The sequence below is a fragment of the Mus caroli genome, chromosome 6, assembly GCF_900094665.2.
Source record: "Mus caroli chromosome 6, CAROLI_EIJ_v1.1, whole genome shotgun sequence".
In the NCBI taxonomy this organism is placed as follows: Eukaryota; Metazoa; Chordata; class Mammalia; order Rodentia; family Muridae; genus Mus; species Mus caroli.
In genome coordinates, this window is record NC_034575.1 from 37,184,215 (window position 1) to 37,205,494 (window position 21,280).

General features: G+C 40.7%; 1 protein-coding gene across 1 annotated transcript; it reads right to left on the bottom strand.

Moving 5' to 3' along the window:
• Positions 1-8,774: 8,774 nt before the first annotated feature.
• Positions 8,775-18,410, bottom strand: LOC110297110 (TRPM8 channel-associated factor 3). Its single transcript, XM_021165894.1, has 7 exons — positions 17,694-18,410; positions 15,255-16,219; positions 14,872-14,969; positions 13,520-13,733; positions 12,990-13,229; positions 11,216-11,553; positions 8,775-9,310 (listed from the first exon to the last, which is right to left on the bottom strand). Exons 1-7 carry the CDS (start codon positions 18,311-18,313, stop codon positions 9,044-9,046), a joined length of 2,742 nt encoding a protein of 913 aa, XP_021021553.1. The 5' UTR covers positions 18,314-18,410; the 3' UTR covers positions 8,775-9,043.
• Positions 18,411-21,280: the final 2,870 nt, after the last annotated feature.

Below are 21,280 nucleotides of genomic sequence, written 5' to 3' on the forward strand. Positions count from 1 at the left end.
GTTTGGACTTTGAAATAGCTCCTTATTGGTCTCATTTCATTCCTCTACTTCCCCAAAGGGGAGAATTCTCTACTCGTCCTGCAGCAGTTGAGAGATTCTCTTGAAGTTAAAGTAAGATTTCATAATTCAACTCTTAGTATTAGTATTATTAGTATTAGTATTATTCTTCCTCTCAGAATAAACTCCAGCCATTCCCATGGTGTTCAAAGTCTGGATGTTTAATTCTGAAAATTAAAGACATGATGATGACATCAATTCTTACTGCTCTGGTAACATTGGAATTCTACTGAGTACAATAAAAAAAGTAATGAAAGAATATAACAGGGACACACAGGAAAATGAAAGAATTTTTACCTTTGAAGATAACATAATTATACATTTAGAAAACATGAAAGAATCTACAAGAATGGTATAATACTAAAAAGTAATATTAGTAAGGTGAATAATAGGAAGTTATTATATCTAATATACAAAACCAATTATACTATACCTGTGTTCTGTATGCTGAGAAACACTGCTATCTGGATTTGGCAGGGTGGCTACACTCACAAACTCATAACCGTGAGTTATCTTCACAAAACTTGCACAGGATCAGGCCTCTCAACATTTCAGCAATCATGGAGTTGGGGTGCCCCCTGAGGTCCTCCTTTGTAGTAGAAATAGAAATGGAAGTTTTAGACACTGCAGCGTCCTACCAATCTTTTAAAGAATAGCTAACATTGGCATTCCTCAATCCGTTCCATAAAACAGTAAGTGAAGCAGCACTAATAAACAGATTCTACAGAGCTAGAATTACCCTCATGTCTAATCACATAAGGACAGAAGAAAACAAGAAGTCTACAGACTGGTGGTGTCCTTGTTGAATGTACACACAGAGATTCTCAATAATATACTTGCAAACTGAATTCAAGACCACCATCACCCAAGTTAGTTTCATTCCAAGGAGGGTCAATAGAATAGAATAAAGTATTCACACACACACAGACAAATCAGTAAATGTATAACATATAAATACATTTAGGGGCAAAAATCATATGTTCATCTCAGTAGCTGCAAAAGGGACCTTTGACAAAGTTCAACTTTCCTTAAGAATAAAAACCTTGAGAAAAGAAAGAACATACATGAACACAATAATACTATGTAGGAAAAAATACAACAATCAGCACAATAAATGAAAAAAACTGGGACCATTTGCTGTAAAGTCAGGAATGAGTCAAACATGCTCGCTCTCTCTAGTCCTCCTCAATATCCTGTCTGATGTCTAACCTTCAGGAACAAGACTGGAGAAGTAAGTCAAAAGCATATAAATAAGAAAAGATGGAGGTGAAAGCGCCTGTTTGAAGATGAGATGATCCTGTCAATGACTGTTCCTGAGGACTCCAACAGAAAACTCTTAGAAATGATAAATCTAACAAAGTGGCAGCACACAAAATCAACATATAAATTATGTAACTTTTCTCTAAGTCAACAATGATCTTACTGAGAAAGAAATCAGAAACAACAACAACAACAACAACAACAAAACAAACAAAAACCCAAAACACTCCTACTCATACTGTATCTTTTTAAAAAAGTCTAAGAATCGTCCCAGTTGAGGAGATGAAAGATTTCTATAAGGAAGAAAAAATTTTAAAACACTAAAGAAAGAAATTGAAGAAGACAATAGAAATGGACAAACCCCATGCTCATGAACTGACAGAAATAGTATTGTGAAAAGTCTCTGCTCCAGAATTGGTCCACAGATTCAAAGCAGTCTCCATCAAAATCCCAATTAAATTCTCCACAGAAGTTGAAATCAATAGGGAGAGTACTGCTGGGGGCATCAAAATACCACACTTTAAATTACACTACAGAGCCTAGTGACAAAGACAACGTGCCACAGACATGTAGATCAATGGAATAGAATAAAGTATCCTGAAATAACCCTCCACCGCGACAGCTTTGACAGTGGTGTTGGAACATTTATTAGAAGAAATCCTGTGTAACAAATTTTGCTGAGAATGCTGTGCACACACACACACACACACACACACACACAAACATGAATGAAACTAGGTCCATGCCTTTCTCCTGCAGAAAAATTAATTCAAAGTGCAACAAATACATTAACATAAAATCTGAAAACTGAAATTGTTAGTGGAAATCCCAGGTAAAAATTACTATAGACATAAAGGCGACGTAGTGGGTATAGTACAGAAAATATGGTCAAGTTCACATGAGATTGCATGACATTGAGAAACTTCGGTCTTCAGGATGGGAGAAAATCTTCTCCAACAATGTATCGGATTGGGGATTAAAATCTAGAATTTATAAAGAGCACCAAAAATTACATACTACTCCAAATCAGCCAATCAGTAAGTGGGCTAATGAATTCAGGGGACAGTTCTCGAAGGAAGAAAGACAAATGGCCAATAACGATTTGAACAAATGTTTGACATCCCTAGACAGCAGTGTAACACAAATTAAAATGACTCTGAGCTCCATCTCATCTCAGTCTCGAAGGCTATTGCTAAGAAAATCAATGTCAACCAATGCAGATAAAGAGACAGGGCAAAGGAAGCCTTATGTGCCACTGAGGAAAATAGAATTTGGTTCCTTCCCCGAAGAAATCATTATGGATGTTTCTCAAAAAGCTAAAAATAGAATTAGGATATGATCAGCTATATTATTCTTTGGGTCCATACCCATGATGGTTATTGTTAACTGCTAACCTGACAGAATATAGAATCATCTGGGAGATGGGGCTCTCAACACACCTGTGAGGATTACCTTTATTTTTATTTACATTTCAAGTCCTGAAAACCCCCGTCCCACCTGCTCCCTCTGCTTCTATGAGGGTGTTCCTTCACCCATCCACCCACTCCCACCTCCTACCCTTGAATTCCCCTACACTGGGACATCTATGGAGCCTTCGTAGGACCAAGAACCTCTCCTCCCATTGATGCTGGACAAGGCCATCCTCCCTCCATGTGTACTCTTTGGTTGGTGATTTAGTCCCTGGGACCTCTGGGGGAGTGGGGGTATGGTTGGTTGATACTTTTGTTCTTCCTATGGGGTGGTAAAGCCCTTCAGTTCCTACAGTCCTTTAACTCCTGTACTGGAGACTTCTTGCTCAGTCCAATGGTTGGCTGTCAGCATCTGCCTCTGTATTTGTAAGGCTCTGGCAGGAGACAGCTATCTTAAATATATTAAATGATGTAGAAAGACCCTCTGTGGGTGGCACTCATTCCCTAACACTGGAATTCTGGATTGTATAAAGTGACAAAGCTACCTGAGTTCCAGCATGCTCTCTGCTTTTGACTACAGATGTGATGTGGCCAGCTTCTCCAAGCACCTCCTGCTGCAATTGTTCATGATGATGACTATAACCTGGAAATGCCTGCCCAAATACACCCTTTCTACCCTATGTTGCTTTTATCTTTGTGTTTTCATTATAGCAACAAGAAAAGAAACCAAGACAACACCCTAAGGATTCCACAGTTACTTGCACATTAATGCTGTACTGTTTGTTTAGAATAGGCAAGATTTGGAACCAGCCTAGATGTTCATCAACAGACTGACGGATAAGGAAAATGTGATCTGTATACATAATGGAATTTTATTCCACTGTAAAGAAAAACAAACTTATCACAACCACAGGAAAAAAATATTCAACTGAAAGATCATTATACGAAGCTTAAAAAGTCAGTCTTTAAAAGAAAAATACTGTGTGTTTTCTCAAAGAATGTATGTGTGTGTGTGTGTGTGGGGGGGGGTAGGGAGAGCAGTCAGGCCATGAAAGGAGAAAGGGAATTATTAAAGGGTATGAAGAGGGAAAGGTGATGGAGGTAAAAGAGGTAATGAAATGTTCAGGTCAAGAAAACAGAAGCCAGTACCACTTGGGGAGGGGGTGGTCAGTAAAAGTATGAGAGAAAAGATAAAGACTATAGGCAAGGGAGTAAGTAAATACAAAATGTCAGATAATTTTGTAGGAAAATGTCACTATGGAACACCAAATTTAACAACAACAACAAAATGAATAGAATGTTTTCTTGTAATCTGTAAATTCTGTGACTCTAGAGGTAGGAAAATGGTATCATACTTACATTCGTAGGACCTCTCCTGCTTCTCCAACCCAGTTTCTCTGTATTTTTTAATATTAAATTTTACTTTTAATCACATACATACATACATACATGTGTGCACATGTATGTATGCACACACACACACACACAGACTTACTGTATCTTGAGTATATTAATTTCTCCCTCTCTCCAATTTCCCCCAGGTTACACATCTCCCTCCCCGTTTTCTGTTCTCCTTTTATAGTTTTTAATCTGTTAATGGATGTTTTTAACACATTGAGTTCCACTGGTCTTTCTCTTATGTGCATGGGCACAGAGTCATCTATTGTAAAATGGAGAACTCACCAGTGACCACAGCTCTCCCTCAGAAAAGTGATTCTCCTTCCCTCAGGAGCTGATCCAACTCCCTTCCTCCCTCAACTTCCAATAATTTTTCAGCTAGCAACTTTTAGCTGGGCTTGATCCTGTGTGAGCCCTGTGTAGGTCTCCACAGCTGCTTTGAGTTTATGTGAGCAACAGCCATGCCATGTCCAGAGGACAGCATTTCCCAACACTCCTGCTCACCCCTGGCCCTTTCATTCTTTCAACACCACATTCCATGATGTTTCCGGAGCCTTGGCATGGAAGGATTGATTCAAGCGTCCTATTTACAGCTAAACGTGAACAATCACGTACTCTCAGCACTCTATACAACAGTAATGCGCCTGTGCCTTAGTCACTACCCACTAAAATAAGAAATTCCCCTGAGCAAGATTCGGAGCAGCACAAATCTAAGGATAAAACCATAAATATCTGGAAGGCAGTTTGACAAAATGACCATTTAGAAAAGCATCATTGGGTTCTTTCTCCCTTAGGACCTATGACTTCCATAGCCATTGTTTTTGACGGACCATGTTTAAAACACCAGGCATAAGCACTCCTATGCTGCTGGCCGGGGATCCAATCAAAAGAGTGTTTATTTACTGCTACTACTAGATATGTAGGCGCAACTTGTCTCCCAGGTCAGAGTTGTAGCAGGCAGTGTCCAGGTCTTGATTTGATCACTGATATCTTTTTTCCTCAACACCCTAAAACTTTCTTTTTTTCCTGTGCTTCACCGACCTTTCATGGCTATTCCTGTTCTTTGTAACTTATTTGGAGCAGGCTTTTGGTTTCTTGGCTCCTTTCCTTCTGTTTTTCAAACACTATGATAGAATTTTGCAAAAGAACTCATTTTATTTCTTCAATCTGAGGGTGGGGCGGCAGGGCGGGGATGGGGGTGGGGTGGAGGTACAGACACTGCTGAAATTTCAGCCTGGACTTAGGGCGCCACCTGGAGGCAAGACAAGAAAGAGCCCAAGTTATTTAGCTGAACAGAAATTTGGGGACTCTTCCTAACCTATAGGAATATTCTTGGACTATATATAGTAAAAAGGGGTTGGTCATAATATCTAGATGAAAACGGAGTTTCTTTAAAGTTAATGTTTGGTGGGATTCAAATGACATGGAGAAGGAAAGGGGCTGGCAAGAAGGAAACCAGAGACCCAGAAATGGAAGCTTGGGGAATGTATTTAAAAGTCGATCATTTTCCTTGAAACTCTCTGATTTCATCTCCCACAAAATGTTGCTGTAGCTATTCTCATAAGAACTAACTCTTGCATGTGGAAAATGGGAAATGGCAGATCACTTTTTGGTCATCCAATCTAACCGTCAATTCGGTTATGTTACCTATTATTAGTCAGAAGAGAATAGGAGAAATATTAGTTTTGCTGTGACTACCCTGTAAAGAATGTTTTGAATTTCAGCAAATAGGGTAGTTTTATGTAAGGACACGAGTTAGGGATCCTTGATCATTCTTCTACAAACTAACACAACCACATGTACCTGTGGAAAGCTTTTTTATGTGTTAGGCACTGTGTTATGTTGGAGATAGAACTTTGAGAAATAAAGGTGTCACCTTTGTCTTAATGAAATGGACAGTCGAGTGGAGTAAGAAAACACTAAATAGACAATTTCAAGAGTGATGAGATTTTACAACTGTGCTGTGTGACTGTAGGTAGACAATATACTTACTTAGTCGTGACACGTGGCTGGACATGTATTCTTTTCTAAGAGAGAATCTTGGGATGTAGCTCAGTGGTGTCCAGTTGTTTAATACTCTGAAGGCTCTTGATTTGATCCCAAGCATCCCTTGATCCTTGCATGTTAAGCAAGTGAGTACCATTGGGCTACACCCCTGGCTCTAGAGATATGGATAGACAGATGTACTTGCCATAGGCTGATTGATGGTCCTGTTTCTGGGAGGATGTAGAACTTTTGGACCTACCTTAAAGTCGCAGACTCCTGGGGGTTGGGTGGGCCTTGAGAGCTATGGTCTATTTCCACTTTCTGTTCTCTCTGTTTCAGATTTGCTAAGATAAGAACAAAGGGGAGAGCAAGCTCCTGCAACTCCAAGCATCACCTTTCCTGACATGATGCACTTTATTTTCTGAAACCATGAACAGAAATAGACTTCTCCTTCGAGTCACTTCTGTTAGATACTTGGTCACAACAATGAAAGGAATAAATGATACTCTTTGAATCGTTTATCATCCTGGCCAACATTTCCATCAGACGTAAGCTATTTTGTGATTAACTGTCCTCACACGCTGGAACCCAGGTCATAGGAGCAAAAGAAAGACATGGACACAGGAGCACATATTCCGGAGAAGGATCTCTGTGAGAGAGGACGGGTGCCACACTTCTCAAGCAACAGGCAGGGGAGTTCTTAAAGAAAGGGACAATATTTTACTCATCAGTAAAAGAAACACAAATCAACAGAAGCAAAAGCAACACTTTATTGATTTAGTAAATAAGACAATCTGAGTCCAATCATGGAGCTTGAGTCACTACCACATCAAGATTCTTGAAAAATGTCCTAGGAGACATCGTTCTTTTTTTTTTTTTTTTAAATATCTTGTCAACTTTTATTTACAGAGTCCCATATGTGTGAAGATAATGCTAATACAAGACAATTTTACACTCATATGATTCATAGATGCCATGATTTAAAAAAGAAACTCTTTCCCAACTCTGTTTTTTTTGTTGTTGTTGTTTTTGAGACAGGGTCTCTCTGTGTAGCCCTGGCTGTCCTGGAACTCACTCTGTAGACCAGGCTGGCCTCGAACTCAGAAATCCGAGTGCCTCTGCCTCCCAAGTGCTGGGATTAAAGGTGTGGGCCACCACGCCCAGACCCAACTCTGTTTTTGTCATGCATTAGAAAAGTGCAGTGATTGGCAGGTTAACTTAAGTCGTTAAGCATATGTAGTAAAGTCACTGGATTCAGCAAGTCAAGGGCTGTGGTTGACCATTCATGGATTCATGCTTAAATTTGTGATGGGGTATAAGGATCTCTTGGCTGACAGCCCTTTTCAGCCATGTAGAGATGAAAGTCAGTTCTCAGTAGAAAATTTTACAAAACATAAAAACATAAAGGATTAATATATTCATTCAGATAAGGACAGTGGAGCTAGCACCCAATGATCTATGTTATTGATTTAGTATTTTTTTCATTTTATGTGTATGTACATAAGGTGCACACACATAAATATATATACATGCATATATTTGTCCTGTGTGTGTGTGTGTGTGTGTGTGTGTGTATGCACATGGATGTGGAAGGTAGAGGTTGATGTCAGGAACCTTCCTCATTTCTCTTTCACTTTCATTCTTTAAGGTAAAGTCCCCCAATCAAAGCCAAAGCTTGCCTGATATGGCTAGTTTGCTGTCTAACTTGCTCTGAGGATCCCTTCCCTCTGCCTGCTAAAGCTGAGTTTACAGATAGGCTATTATACCCACTCTACACTTCTGTGGACTCTGGGCATCCTACTCTGGTCCTCTTGCTTGTGTAGTAAGTGTTTTAACTGCTGAACCATCTTCTTAGCCTGTAGCTAATGATCTATTTTAAATTCTTGCTCTATCCCTGCTTGGTCACTTTGAAATTTAGGTTTCCTCACCTGGAGGCTCTATTTGTATACATACTTTAGCAATGTTTACACATCCTGGAGTTGCAGACATTTATCCTCCAACACAGAAATCTAGCATAAGTTTCTGACCTCAAACTGCAGCATATCTTACATAGATTTCATAGTTAGTATGGCACAGGTCAATCCAGTGTTTGGTTTTTTAGCCGTAGTCTATCTGACATTAATAATTTTTTAAGGACAACAGATATAACTTTTAGTGAATCATTCAGTTATTTCGAAAAGGAAAAAAATGTCTGATATTTGGTAGGCTGTGTGGCCACTGTGTGGCAGAGGTGAGGTGTCTATTTGTGGAAAAAGCTACATGCTAAGGGAAAATTTCATGCTAAGAGAATAATTCTCAGTAATATTATAAAGACATATATACATATATATTTGTGTATATGAATCCATATCAGCCACTGCCTTCTTGGGAGTTCAGCCTGTTGTATAAACCCTTTAACTTCCAGTAACATACTAGCTTGAGACAGGGCCTGCCTGTGATAGTTCATAAGTGATAGTTTTGCTCTTGCACCAAGGTTAACCTGAGCTAAGCAAGCGAGTTCTCGAGCACAATATTACTCATATTGACAAAGCATAGGTTGATCACCTACTCTATTCAAACCACTCAGACAGGTGATATTTGCGCATTCATTTTAAGAATAGCAAAACAATATTATACGTGGAGCCACTAGAATATAGTTCTTCATCTAAGACCCTGGATTTGGGGAGCTTTTGTAAACAAACAGAACATGAAAGATGCTAAACAAGAAGGTCAAGATACAAATCTCACAGTTTAAGAGTAATCTAGAGGCAACATATTGAGTCATCTATATTGCAAAATTTGAAAGCTGGTGTGTAATTTAATCTCTACCTTACAAAAGAATTAAGATGATTCTAATAACGGGGGTGGTCCCTAAAATTGAATTTTGAACCATTAGGGCTTTTCGGTTGCATCACATAAATATTCTTCTCCCAGAGAGAACAGATAGTGTGTGTTCACTCTCTGCCTTCTGTACCTTCAGCTTTATACATTTTCATGGGGTTTTCCTGCCACTCTGGCAAAGAGGCTAGGCTTTTAGCCACAGCATATTTGACAGGCCAGCCCCAGGCTTCAAAGAAAGGTGCCAGATTCTTATGCACAACCTCAGAGAACTTCTTCACCCACAGATTCATCTTGTCTTCATTGTTTTGAGGAAGGCCAGAGAGGGTTTTGTAGTCAGCAAAGAGCTGGATGAATGGCTCCCACCCAAAGCCCTCCTGGAGCTGGAAAGAGAAGGACATGGGAGAGTGACATATACAACCTGCAAGTCAACTCCTGAACACACACACATAAAACCACATGGCGGGTTTTAGTTATAAACCATCCTGTTATGTTGATTTAATCTGTCAGTGGTTCTCTCCTTTCTTTCCCTCCAAAGCCTATCCCTGTGATAGGTGCCCTATCTCAAGCTTCCTCATTCCAATCTCAGGGAGATTTTGTGTTGTAACTCATTTGATTCATATCAAGGTCTTAGTAAGTGGCAATTAATTTCAGCACTGTTATTACTGTTGCTGCTTAACGATGAAGACCTGAATCTTACTGAGGAGACCTATACCCATTCATCTTGTGCAGCTAAACACTGGAAATGGATGACTGGGATTATTCCACTTTAGATGTGCTGGCTCATCATTTGAGAATCTGTGACTTTTGGGAATAAGAGCCTTGAGCAATTGTGCTCCACCTGGTTCTTTCATTCTTGCTCAACTGTAACCACAGCCTGGACCATTAGAAGATGCTTTACATTAGCTATATCCAATTGTCATTGGAGGTCTGTATGGATTTGGAAGCCGTGCTAAGCACCAGAGTCAGAGGCACATGCTTAGACAATCGACGAATACACATACAAGCTATATTAGAATGTGGGGTAGGGAATAAATATTGCAAAGAAAAATAATATGGGAAAGGTTCCTGGAGGCTTTAGAAAAACTGATGTTAAAAGCTAAATGGGTGATTTTGGATATTTATAAGACACAAAACTGTTTTAGGTAGAAAAGGCATCATTAGTAAATGTCAGCAACATGAGCCATTCTGAAGGTTTGTAGCTGTAGCAGATTGTGTAACAGGTGAGAACTGGAACTAGATGCAGGCAGTGTGGTGTTCTACATGAAGGAGCAGGGAACTACTGGTGGGTTTCAGGTTTATAGCATTTGCTGGCAGTACTCTGCAAGACTAGTCCAGTTGAGAAATAGGGAGACTATGAAAAGGATACTGGACAACCAGATTGAAAGGTTGAACTGGACTTTACTTGGGGCATTTGGAATACAGAACACCAGTAATGGGGGGGGGTGGCTACATGGCCAGAAATTCAGTCTCAGACCCCAGAGCAGCAGTTTGTCACCAAAGGCTTTGAATTGATCATGAATGTCAAGGTTTTAACTGATACCATGACTGGGTCCTATAGATTAATAAGGACACTGATGTGATCCAGAAGTTATCTCAGACTCACTGAAATCACAATGGTGGCAAAAAACCCAGAGATCGAGTACTATAGTGACTAAAGGGTTAAAACTAGTCTCTAGGTTTGTCTTTACTAATTAATTAGGTCAACCCAGGTTTCATCTCTGTTGCCCTGGAAATTTGAGCATGTAGTATGGATATGTGACTATTTTCTTTCAATATTTTTCCCACAGTTAGTAAGGAAGTAGAAGGGAAGGGTTTAGAAATGCTGTAAAATACTGCATATTACTTATTTTACAATGATACCTGACTTCATTCATATTTCAAGTTTGCTTAAGATGATCACATTTTGAATAATTTGTTACCATGTTACTGTCCCTACAATCTATCTTCCATAATAGGGTAGAGTAAGGTGACACTAATTTCTCCTAAGCTCCCAAGGTTGGTCAGGAGGAACTATTGGCATCTGGCTAAGCTGGGTTTTTCCATAGAGTGTCTGGGCACAGCTATGTAATTCTGCTGTGATTTCCATAATGATCCCATACATTTTATTTATTTCCACAGAGTTATGTGGTAGAGAAGAGGAAACACATTTAGTTAGTCACATCATATGTGTCATGCCTGGTCTACAAGAAGATGTCACCATCTGCCCATCTCTCTACACTGTGTAGGGATCTTGGGATTACCAGGAAGTCTGGTGGTTCCAGTCTCCCTGAATATATACACAGTACCTGGAGATAAGTTTCTAGAGCTGTCCACATAATCCAGTTGCTCAGAGGTGCTCCCTTGTTCAGGTGGTCTTTGATCCTCTGCCTCCTAAGCTCAGGATTCAGAGAAGGATGGGCTTGCTCCCTGGGGATGTTTAAAACTGTCTCATGCACATAAATATTCCAGAGATTGCACAAAGCTTCGGTGGTGTGAGGTGGAAAAGTCCATCTAGACTTCTGATGGTTGTGGCCCAGTTCATGTATCACACCCCAAATACCATGTGATCTTATTTTTAACTCGCTGATGATGCCTTCTACTATACTAATTAGGCCCATGATGGGGTATCCAGAATGAAGAGTACCTGAGGAAAATACCAGGAAGTAAGAGGTGAATTGGCACATGTGATACCTTTTCATAGTCTGCATCTCCACTACCATCCCAGAAGACCTAGAATATGAGTAAGTTCACATGGGCTCTACTCACTAACTAAGCTTATTTGCAGCCCATAAGGGCTTTCTTCTCTTTTCCTTGGACAGAATTTGATGCCTATCTGCGTTTTACTGTGAATGGTAGATATATGTGGAATGCAATGCTGATTGGCATCACTCATTATTTCCTGTTTTCAGATGGTGATATATGGGTATCATGAGGTCTTGTGTCTAGATGAGGGAAAACAGCAAGCGTCTTCTCCAGGCTAGTATTCATCTTAAGGAATCATTTTTGAATGTCTGCAGATGGCAATTAGGTTTCTCATTGTTCCTTCCACACCTATTATTTGTTCTGTTGTATTCAGCATTAACAAGTCCTTTTGGCTCTGCTGAAAGCTACCAAGTACACATCTCTTGTCTTTTCCCAGTAGGTTTACTGTTTTGTACACTGTGTAAAGATTATCCTTGTATTATTCAAATGCTGATTTCTCTGTCCTCATATCTGCCTGTAATCCAGATATGGCACTGTAATGCTTATTCTATGTATCTCCTGCATCAATGTTGTGCAAACATTGCTTCTAATTTATCCTCTTATTTGTCAATAAAAGCTGGTCAGTCAATGGCTGGGCAAAAGAGAGAAAAGAGAAAATAGGGCTGGACTTCTGATTACAGCCGGCGGGGGCGGGGGGGAGAGAGAGGAAGAGAGAGAGAGAGAGAGAGAGAGAGAGAGAGAGAGAGAGACACCATGAGGAGAGGGTTAAAAAAAAAAAACACCTGGGTAAGAAACAAATCAATACTAAAATGCAAGTATCTCAGGGATTTGGCTGGGAGGTAATNTCTGATTACAGCCGGCGGGGGCGGGGGGGAGAGAAAGTAAAAGAGAGAGAGAGAGAGAGAGAGAGAGAGAGAGAGAGAGAGAGAGATTCACCATGAGGAGAGGGTTAAAAAAAAAAAACACCTGGGTAAGAAACAAATCAATACTAAAATGCAAGTATCTCAGGGATTTGGCTGGGAGGTAATGAAATTATCTTTGAGGTTTAGAATTGATTAATAACTGCCCAGTTTTTGTGCTGGAAAACTTATCAAATAAATCCTACAGTTTCTGTCTCATTTATTTGGAAACTAGCTGGGATAGAGAAAAGATTATTACTTTTAGAAATGCACTTTTACCTCCCCAACTTTGGCTCCATTTAATTATCTTCCTTGATGGGACATATAAAAAAATTGCAGACTTTGCTTTTCAGTCTTACTATCCTGTAACTCTTTGTATATTTGGGATTTAAATGATGAGGCTTCCCCAGCTGATCTCCATCAAATTATGTCAGTTCGATGGAAAGTCAACTCTCAAACATACCCACGCAGTACCTACCAAATGAAATCTGCTTGTCAAGTACGATCCTCTCAGCTCTCTGAAAAGGGAAGGGCCGGGCTGCCAGCTTGGCTACAGCCCTTACCATCTTGTCCCAGAGTTGGAGCAGTGGATAGGGGTCCTGTAGCACCTTGAGGTTGACTGTTGGAATTGTCAGGATGATATTGTCTGTGGCCAGTTCTCCCCATGGAACTTTGCTGTGTTTGATAAGATTCTTCCATTCCTCCTGGGTCGTCTTACCTGGAAATAAAAGTTACCTAGCTTGGCCCACATCATTTTTTTCCCCAGATTTCAATTGTAGACCTTCAACTGTAGACCACATGAAAAGATAGCTTGGTAATAAATCTCCGTTGTCTTTCCCTGTCTCCTTTCAGACCTCCCAGAAGAGTGTTCATATTTCTTAGTCCATTTTCTGTCTTGAGACTCACCTTTTCCCCAATCACTCCATTGCTTTCTCTCAAGCCAGATCCCTTCTCTCACTCTAGTTTCCCCCAGCTTTCTTTCCCATTGAAACTGGGTTTCCTACTTACCCAGCCTGAAGTATGGAGCAGATACAGCCCCACTGATGGTGACAGATACATTATCCTGATTGTATTTGTCGGGGACCATGATGTAGAGAAGGCCCCCATAGAGCCAGGAGATGGATGTCTGGGATGAAGTTAAGTGGTACACATAGGTCATCACAGGGGGACGGAAGTAAGTTTTTGCTTGGCTTATGTTGTCCCTGTGGCAGCCAATGAGGACCTATCAGAGTGAGCATAAGAATTCATGAGAATGACAAAACAATTTTCTCTTATATAATTAAATGGGGTCAATGTTGGGGAAGTAAAAATGCACTTCTAAAAGTGATAATCTTTTCACTATCCCAGGTAGTTTCCAAATAAATGAGACAGAAACTACAGGATTTAGTGTGTGTGTGTGTGTGTGTGTGTGTGTGTGTGTGTGTGTGTGTATAAAAGACCTGGTAGAGGTAAAAAGAAGATAATCTCAGAATGATAAGTGTCTCATTTCATACATAAATAAAATATTAGTACCATTTATCCATTTTCTTTTTTGCTTTCTTATCTGTTCATAAATGAGACAGAAACTACAGGATTTAGTGTGTGTGTGTGTGTGTGTGTGTGTGTGTGTGTGTGTGTGTATAAAAGACCTGGTAGAGGTAAAAAGAAGATAATCTCAGAATGATAAGTGTCTCATTTCATACATAAATAAAATATTAGTACCATTTATCCATTTTCTTTTTTGCTTTCTTATCTGTTCATAAGTACTTGGGGCTTTAAAAAAAAAGTAAAACCAGTTCCAACGTAAATATTGATTCAGAAAACACAATGCCTATGTCTATGCCATTTTCCTTGGGTCTCCTCATTTTTCTTGAGGACTATGGAAATGGTTTATGGAGTTAAGCTTGGAAAATATTTGGATAGTATTTCAGATACCCCAGGAAAGAAAAACTGAGAGAAGCGTTGACAGTAAGTACAAGATGGAGAGGGGATAAAGGAGATACATTTCCTAGTGTGCCACAATTTAGCTTTTTAGTGACTATTGCCTTTGTCTATAAAATAAGTGTGTTTCTGATTTATACCTAGTGAGGCTGTTGGGAAAATCTAAACTATAACTGAAGTGTGGCAGAAGGATCTACATAACAAGTTTTATGACAGCCAGAGCTACATAGAGAGACCCTGTCTCAAATAAGAGAATAAAGTGAGTTCCAGGACAGCCAGGACTACACAGAGAAAACCTGTCTCAAAAAACCAAAAGAGAGAGAGAGAGAGAGAGAGAGAGAGAGAGAGAGAGAGAGAGAGAGAGAGAACAAAGTGACTAGAAGAGGATGTGAAGCTGCTATGGACAGGTCAGAAATTCAATAGGGATACAAATGCTTTACCTTCAGCTTGGCATGAGTGGCTTCACTGGGAAGTGATACTTGTGCAACCTGCCCTTCAGGTAAGTACAGTCCAGTGCTTACCCAGGAGTTCTCCTTGTCTGATGAGAGTCATAAGAAAGGTTGTAGTTGTCCCTTCCACGATTCCACCTTCTTCCAGAATTCCCCAAGTTCCCCCAATCCCAGAGCTACAGGGTCCCCCAAAACATCCTCAAACCACCTCAGCTGCCTGCGTTCCTAGACTTACCTTCACAAAAGATTATAGAGAAGAAAGAAGATGGAATTTGGGGGAAAAGCCCCCCCCCCCCCCCCCCGAAGTGAGGCTGAAGTTAGCCAGCTCTCTTTCTCTACTCCTGCATGCCCAGGGCCTGCTCTCCATTTCTTACCTGTGGTTATTTTAATGGTTATTGGAGATTCTGTAGGAGGTAATAAGGCGGGAGGGGGAAGTAGCTGAGATCTGTCAACTCCGGATTTGAATAATTCATAAGCCAGGGATAGAAGAAAAGCCTGCGAGCTGCCCTTTGCGATCGGATATTGGTCAGTCACACTTGGAAAGTCCTTGCTTTGGATCATTTTCAGAGCATGTTTCTTCACAGAGTCGTAGATGGAAATCCTCTGATGGGTCATTTGAAACATGTAGAAACAATCTTGTGAGAGCTTATTCAGCCAGCTCTCATGTAAGCTACTCCCCTGGCTGTAGATCACGGTCTCAAATTGAGACAGGGCTCTCCGGAAGTGATAGTTTATCCCTTCAGGATTGGGGACTGGGAAACTGCCTCGCTGGGCCACATGGCTAGTGATACCAAGGCCAAAGCGCTTAAGGACGATGTTATTTGGGTATTGAGTCATACAGCTAGAGTCTGGATTCCTGCGGCCCCACGACCAGGCCTCTGCACTAATTAGCAAGCCTCCACCTTCTGCAACAAATTCCTCTACCTCCTCGGAATCTATATTGGCGAGTGAGCAGCAGCAAAACACGCTCAAGTCACTGGTTAGAAGTTCTGATTCACTCCACTGGAAACTGCTGTTTGGTAACATAGACTTCAGTACTTTCATATCTGAAGCTAACCCAATTCTGCCTGTCTGGTTCCCCATCAGCCAGCGTAAAGCATTAAGCACAAATGGCATCATAGTTTGATTAAGTATCAGACTCTCATTTCCCCCCAGCACCACCCGACCACGGCCATAGCGGGCAGCTGCAAGAAAGCAATTGAGTAAGTTGTCTACTCCCAAGGGAAATGCCCGCTGTCCATGCACAAGCAGCTGGGAGGGGATTACACCCGCCTCGATGTATATCTCAGACATCCCTTTCAGGAGCTGCTGCTGGTCGTACTTGAGCTCATCCTCGCACCTGGAAAGAGACAGTTTTCACATCAGAGTCTGCAAAAGAAGTGAGTGTGATATTGGTGGGTCAGCAGAGACCTCCCTGGTTGGTCCTCAGTTCTTTTGATCCAAAACCTTTAAGAGTGAACAGAGTAGAGTGATTGATTCTTTTGCCTCACCATGACGTACCTTCAAATTCTAACTGGGAGGAAATGGAAAGTAAGATGAGAGGAAGGGAAGAAAGGAAAGAACATAGGTAAAATTGATCAGAGCCAGAATGTGGCATTGTACTTGATTGACTTACTGATTGATTGGCTGACTGATTGACTGATTCATTGATTGACTGATTGATTGATTGATTCATTCATTCATTCATGTATAGTCCCTATTTACAATGCCAGGTCCTGCATGATGATCAAATAATACAACGGTAATCAAAATAGACAAAATTCCTTTTTAAAAATCTCTCTGTGTGAGAGAGGGTATATGTATATGTGCCTGTTTGCTACTGTGTGTGTACTCACATCTGTGTGTAAACACGGGTTTAAGAGTGTGCATGCACATACATGGTAGACCGAAACTGATGTTTGAAGTCTTCCTTGATCATTCTCCATCTTATCTATTAAGGTTGTATCTCTCAGTTGAACCCAGAGCTTACCTGTTCATGTAGCGCAGTAGAAAACTTCCTCCCTTATCTTTGCCTCCTCCTACATGCTAGGATTATTGATTGGATTGCCTCCTTGCTAACCTAGCATTTATGTGGTTGCTTGGGATTTAATTTTGGTCCTCACACTTGCTTGGCAAGCATTTTTTTCTTTTGAGCCATCTCCACAGATATAAACAAACACAATTTGTATTTTATATATTTTGTAGACCTTTTTATAACTTACCTTTCAAGTTGTAACCACTCCTCTCTAAAGACTTATGATGAGGATATTCAATTGTAAATACAACAAAATACCTTGACCTCAAGGTAGTTAATAACCAGTCTATACTAGAGAAAATAAGATATTGTTGCTTATATAAATATGGCCCCTATAGATTCAAGTATGGAATGGCACTAGGGAATGGCACTCCTTGTTGGAGAAAGTATGTCACTGGGGTAAGCTTTGAGGTTTCAGAAACTCAATCCAGGCCCAGAGTCTTTCCCTTCCTGCTGCCTATCAGTCTAGACGTAGAACTCTCAGCGTGTTCTCCAGCACCATGTCTGCCTTTGTGCTATCATATCCATTGTGACAATAATGGATTAAACCTCTGAAAGTGTTAACCAGTCCCCAGTTAAATGTTTTCCTTTGTAAGAGTTTCTGTGGTCATGGAGTCTCTTCATGCAATAAAACGTGAACTAAGAAGACTACCATACATGATAATTGCATTAGTAGTTATAATTATTTCACTATGTGATAACCAGGTTATCCATGTTAGGCTGAAATCTCCTTTTAGAATAGGATAATTTGGCTGTTATTTAACAAGAGTGAGAGTCCCATGAGGAAAGCATCACTTACTGGACATAGAGTCTGAGATTGGGTATCTCCTTAGAAACCTTGAACCAGTCTCTATTCCCAGAGATATCGGTGAAATATACTCCAGCCACACTTGTCACCTGGTTTCCAGGAAAAATGGATAGCACTTTATCATGGCCATGGTGAGCAGCCCAATTCAAAGCCTGGCCTCCAATTAGCAAACCCCCTCCATTCTTCAGGAATTGGATCAGCTTCTCAGTCAAGGTATCATTGTAGGCATCAATGCAATAAACTCCCAGAGCCTCTCTAGGTTCGGGCTGAACCAAGGCATTTATCCCAAAATCACCTAGGATGTTAACTAATGATGCTAAGGAAGAATGCACTGCTATGGGAGCCCCTGGGCAGGGGCAGAGCCAGTTCACCACATTGAGAAGAAATGGAACCAAGCCATCATGCAGCAGGTAGCTCTCATGAGATACGACCACCAGGCGGCCTTGTCCATAGGAAGAGGCAGCAATGAGCACCTGGCCCTTGTCATTCACCATCACTGGGAAGGCTGACTCCCCAGTAAGGAGAAGTTCACTGGGAATGGGTTCTTTGGGAAGATCCCAGCTGGACACTCCATTCATGAGGGTCTCAAAAGCAGCATCAGGAGTTGCCATGGTTCTGCCAGCTGCTGCAGAGGAAGCAGAGACTCAGGATGAATGAACAGATGCTAAATAAATGAAATCAAGAGGTGTTTTTCACAGAGTCTTACACAACGAATCCTGTACTCAAGCTTGAGACGTTATAATACTTACCTCTCCTTTGATTTCATCTGAGGCGCTTCATTCTCAGGATGTATGTTCACAACTCAGTTCTTTCTTGCTATTTCTTTCCTACTTCCACCCAGATGATCACTATGATGTTCTTCCATTGTGTTAGCTCTCCTCTCTTCTGGCCCCGTGCTGCTCACTACACGCTGCAGTTAAAGCTACTCTTCATGTATAAGAGCTGTATTGATCTCCATGGCTGGCCCCAGACCAGACTTCTCTGGTGCACACAAATCCTTTTGTTTTCATAAGCATATCAGTTCCAACTGTTATTTGTGAGGAACTGAGCTCATCTTTATCTTCTCAAAGGAACAAACATTTGAACTCATTTCTTTCTGTGTAAAGAAGATGCTATCAACCTTGAGAGGTTTGACGTATAGGCTGATTTGTTTATAGACTGGCATAGGCACCTGTCAAAAGCTGACTCCTGCACATTTATTAGTCTTCCCTGTTGCTCAGAATGGTGGGGAGCAGCAGAGTTTTAGAATCACATTTGCCCCTGTCCTCTCTCCACTTCCAACACCCCATCATCAAATTTTGCAAAATATCAATTACATCTCTTTGCACTACTGGTGCCTCTAGCCTGTTCCAGGATCTTCAGATTTCAGGCGCCAATTGTAATCAGTGATCAGGCAAACCCCTCCTCTAGTAAGAAACTTTCTGTGCTAGTTAGTTTTCACTGTCCAGTTGACACAGCCTGGATCTATCTGGGAAAAGAATCTCAACCAGGAATTATATGGATCAAGTTGGCCTGTGAATATGTCTTGGGAGTGGTTGTCTTGATTGTTAATTGGAGTGGAAAGACCCAATTTGACTTCAAGAGGCACCATTTCTCATGTTGGGTCCTGGACTATGTAAGAGTAGAGAAATCTAGCTAGTTCTACAGCAAGCCAGTAGTAGGCACAATGCATACATCTCCTTGAGTTCGTGACTGTGGATATGATGTGATATCCTCAAGCCCCTTACCCTGCAACACCCCTGACATGATGAATAGAGAACCTGGAATTGTGAACTCAAATAAATTTCCCTAGGTTACTTTTTGTCAGGGTATTTGTTAGTCCAAGAGACATGTAACTAAAGATGCTGCCTCACTCCTGGGAAATAGGTACACTACTTTTGGCCCAGGAATGGAAGTCTGGGATTCTCTTTGCATGACTTTACAACTTTGTATTCCATTCTATTCTCAATAAAGACTCTACTTAAAAAAAAGAGAAATTGACTTGTGATTTTTAGTCTACTAGAGGTCATTTCCTGTAAAATGCCATTCCACCCCGCCCCTCTTTTGCTGTTTTACAATACTCATTTACTACCAGAAGCCAGATAACAAAATTTCTGAGAACAGAGACTTGTTCTTAGAAAGTACAAGGTACAGGATCTTTAGACTCAAAACATGGCTTTGATTCATGTTGAAGTCGTAGTGTGAATAGGCATTGCCTTCCCAGTGAGAGATAACTCTGCACACTTAGATATGAAGAAAAAGCTCTTTGCTAAAGTGCCAAGCTGGCTGGGGCTAATGTCTAAATAAGAATCAGGATTGAGCAAAAGACTTTAACTTATATACACCTAGGCTTATGCATTCCGTAAACACTGTCATCTTTAAATCTCCTTTGTCCTGGCCCCAGGTCTCACTCTGAACAATTTAAACAGAGACAGGAGACTGCAAGTCTGGCTGCTTAGGTAGTTAGGAGATTTACACGGCAAAGCTGTTGCCAAAATTATTTTTTTAGGATCATCTTGTCCATCTGGTAGAATTATATTTTTCCTGATAAGAGCACACAGGACTTAATGGCAGACTAGGACTTAATGATGATTGTGTCCCAGTGCTGCCTCCCTTGAGCTGCCCTTATAGGTATGGCATTAGGGATGGGCATAATGGCTAGGTAAAAATTAGGGCAATCTTCTTTGTTATGGGAATGGAGCCTAACAGTAGGTGAATAAACATGTAAATTCCAGCACCCTAAATTCGGCTTATCTCTCACAGGACTGGTTAGCATACTTTGGGGGTATTTGGAGGCAGTGCTCCTTAAGCTAAATTCTACTTGTGTGACCTAATGTCTACTAAGCAAATTTATTGGTAAATCCTTTATAATAGTGGTTCTCAACCTGTGGGTTGTGACCCCTTTGTCAAACCTCTCTCTCTCTAAAAAATATTTACATTATACTTCTTTTTAAAAATTATATTATATATATATTTAAATTATATTATATATATTTAAATTATATTATATATATGTTTATTGGGTATTTATTTCATTTACATTTCCAATGCTATCCCAAAAGTCCCCCACATGCTCCCCCACTCACTTCCACTTCTTGGCCCTGTCGTTCCCCTGTACTGAGGCATATAAAGTTTACACAACTAATGGGCCTCTCTTTCCACTGATGGCCGACTAGGCCATTTTCTGATTCATATGCAGCTAGAGACACGAGCTCCAGGGGGGTACTGGCTAGTTCATATTGTTGTTCCACCTATAAGATTGCAGATCCCTTTAGCTCCTTGGGTCCTTTCTCTAGCTCCTCCATTGGGGGCCCTGTGGTCCATTTAATAGCTGACTGTGAGCATCCATTTCTATGTTTGCTAGGCCCCAGCATAGTCTCACAAGAGACAGCTCTATCTGGGTCCTTTCAGCAAAATCTTGCTAGTGTATGCAATGGTGTCAGCGTTTGGAAGCTGATTATGGGATGGATCTCCGGATATGGCAGTATTTAGATGGTCCATTCTTTCGTCACAGCTCCAAACTTTGTCTCTGTAACTCCTTCCATGGGTGTTTTGTTCCCAATTCTAAGAAGGGGCAAAGTGTCCACACTTTGGTCTTC

Excerpts from the sequence above, each read along its gene's own strand:
- LOC110297110 (XM_021165894.1), bottom strand. The coding sequence starts at position 18,313 with ATGGCAACTCCTGATGCTGCTTTTGAGACCCTCATGAATGGAGTGTCC. Across the intron at positions 14,970-15,254 it reads AACCATTAAAATAACCACAG|ACAAGGAGAACTCCTGGGTA; the intron begins GTAAGAAATGGA and ends GACTCTCATCAG. Across the intron at positions 13,734-14,871 it reads CCACTCATGCCAAGCTGAAG|GTCCTCATTGGCTGCCACAG; the intron begins GTAAAGCATTTG and ends TCACTCTGATAG.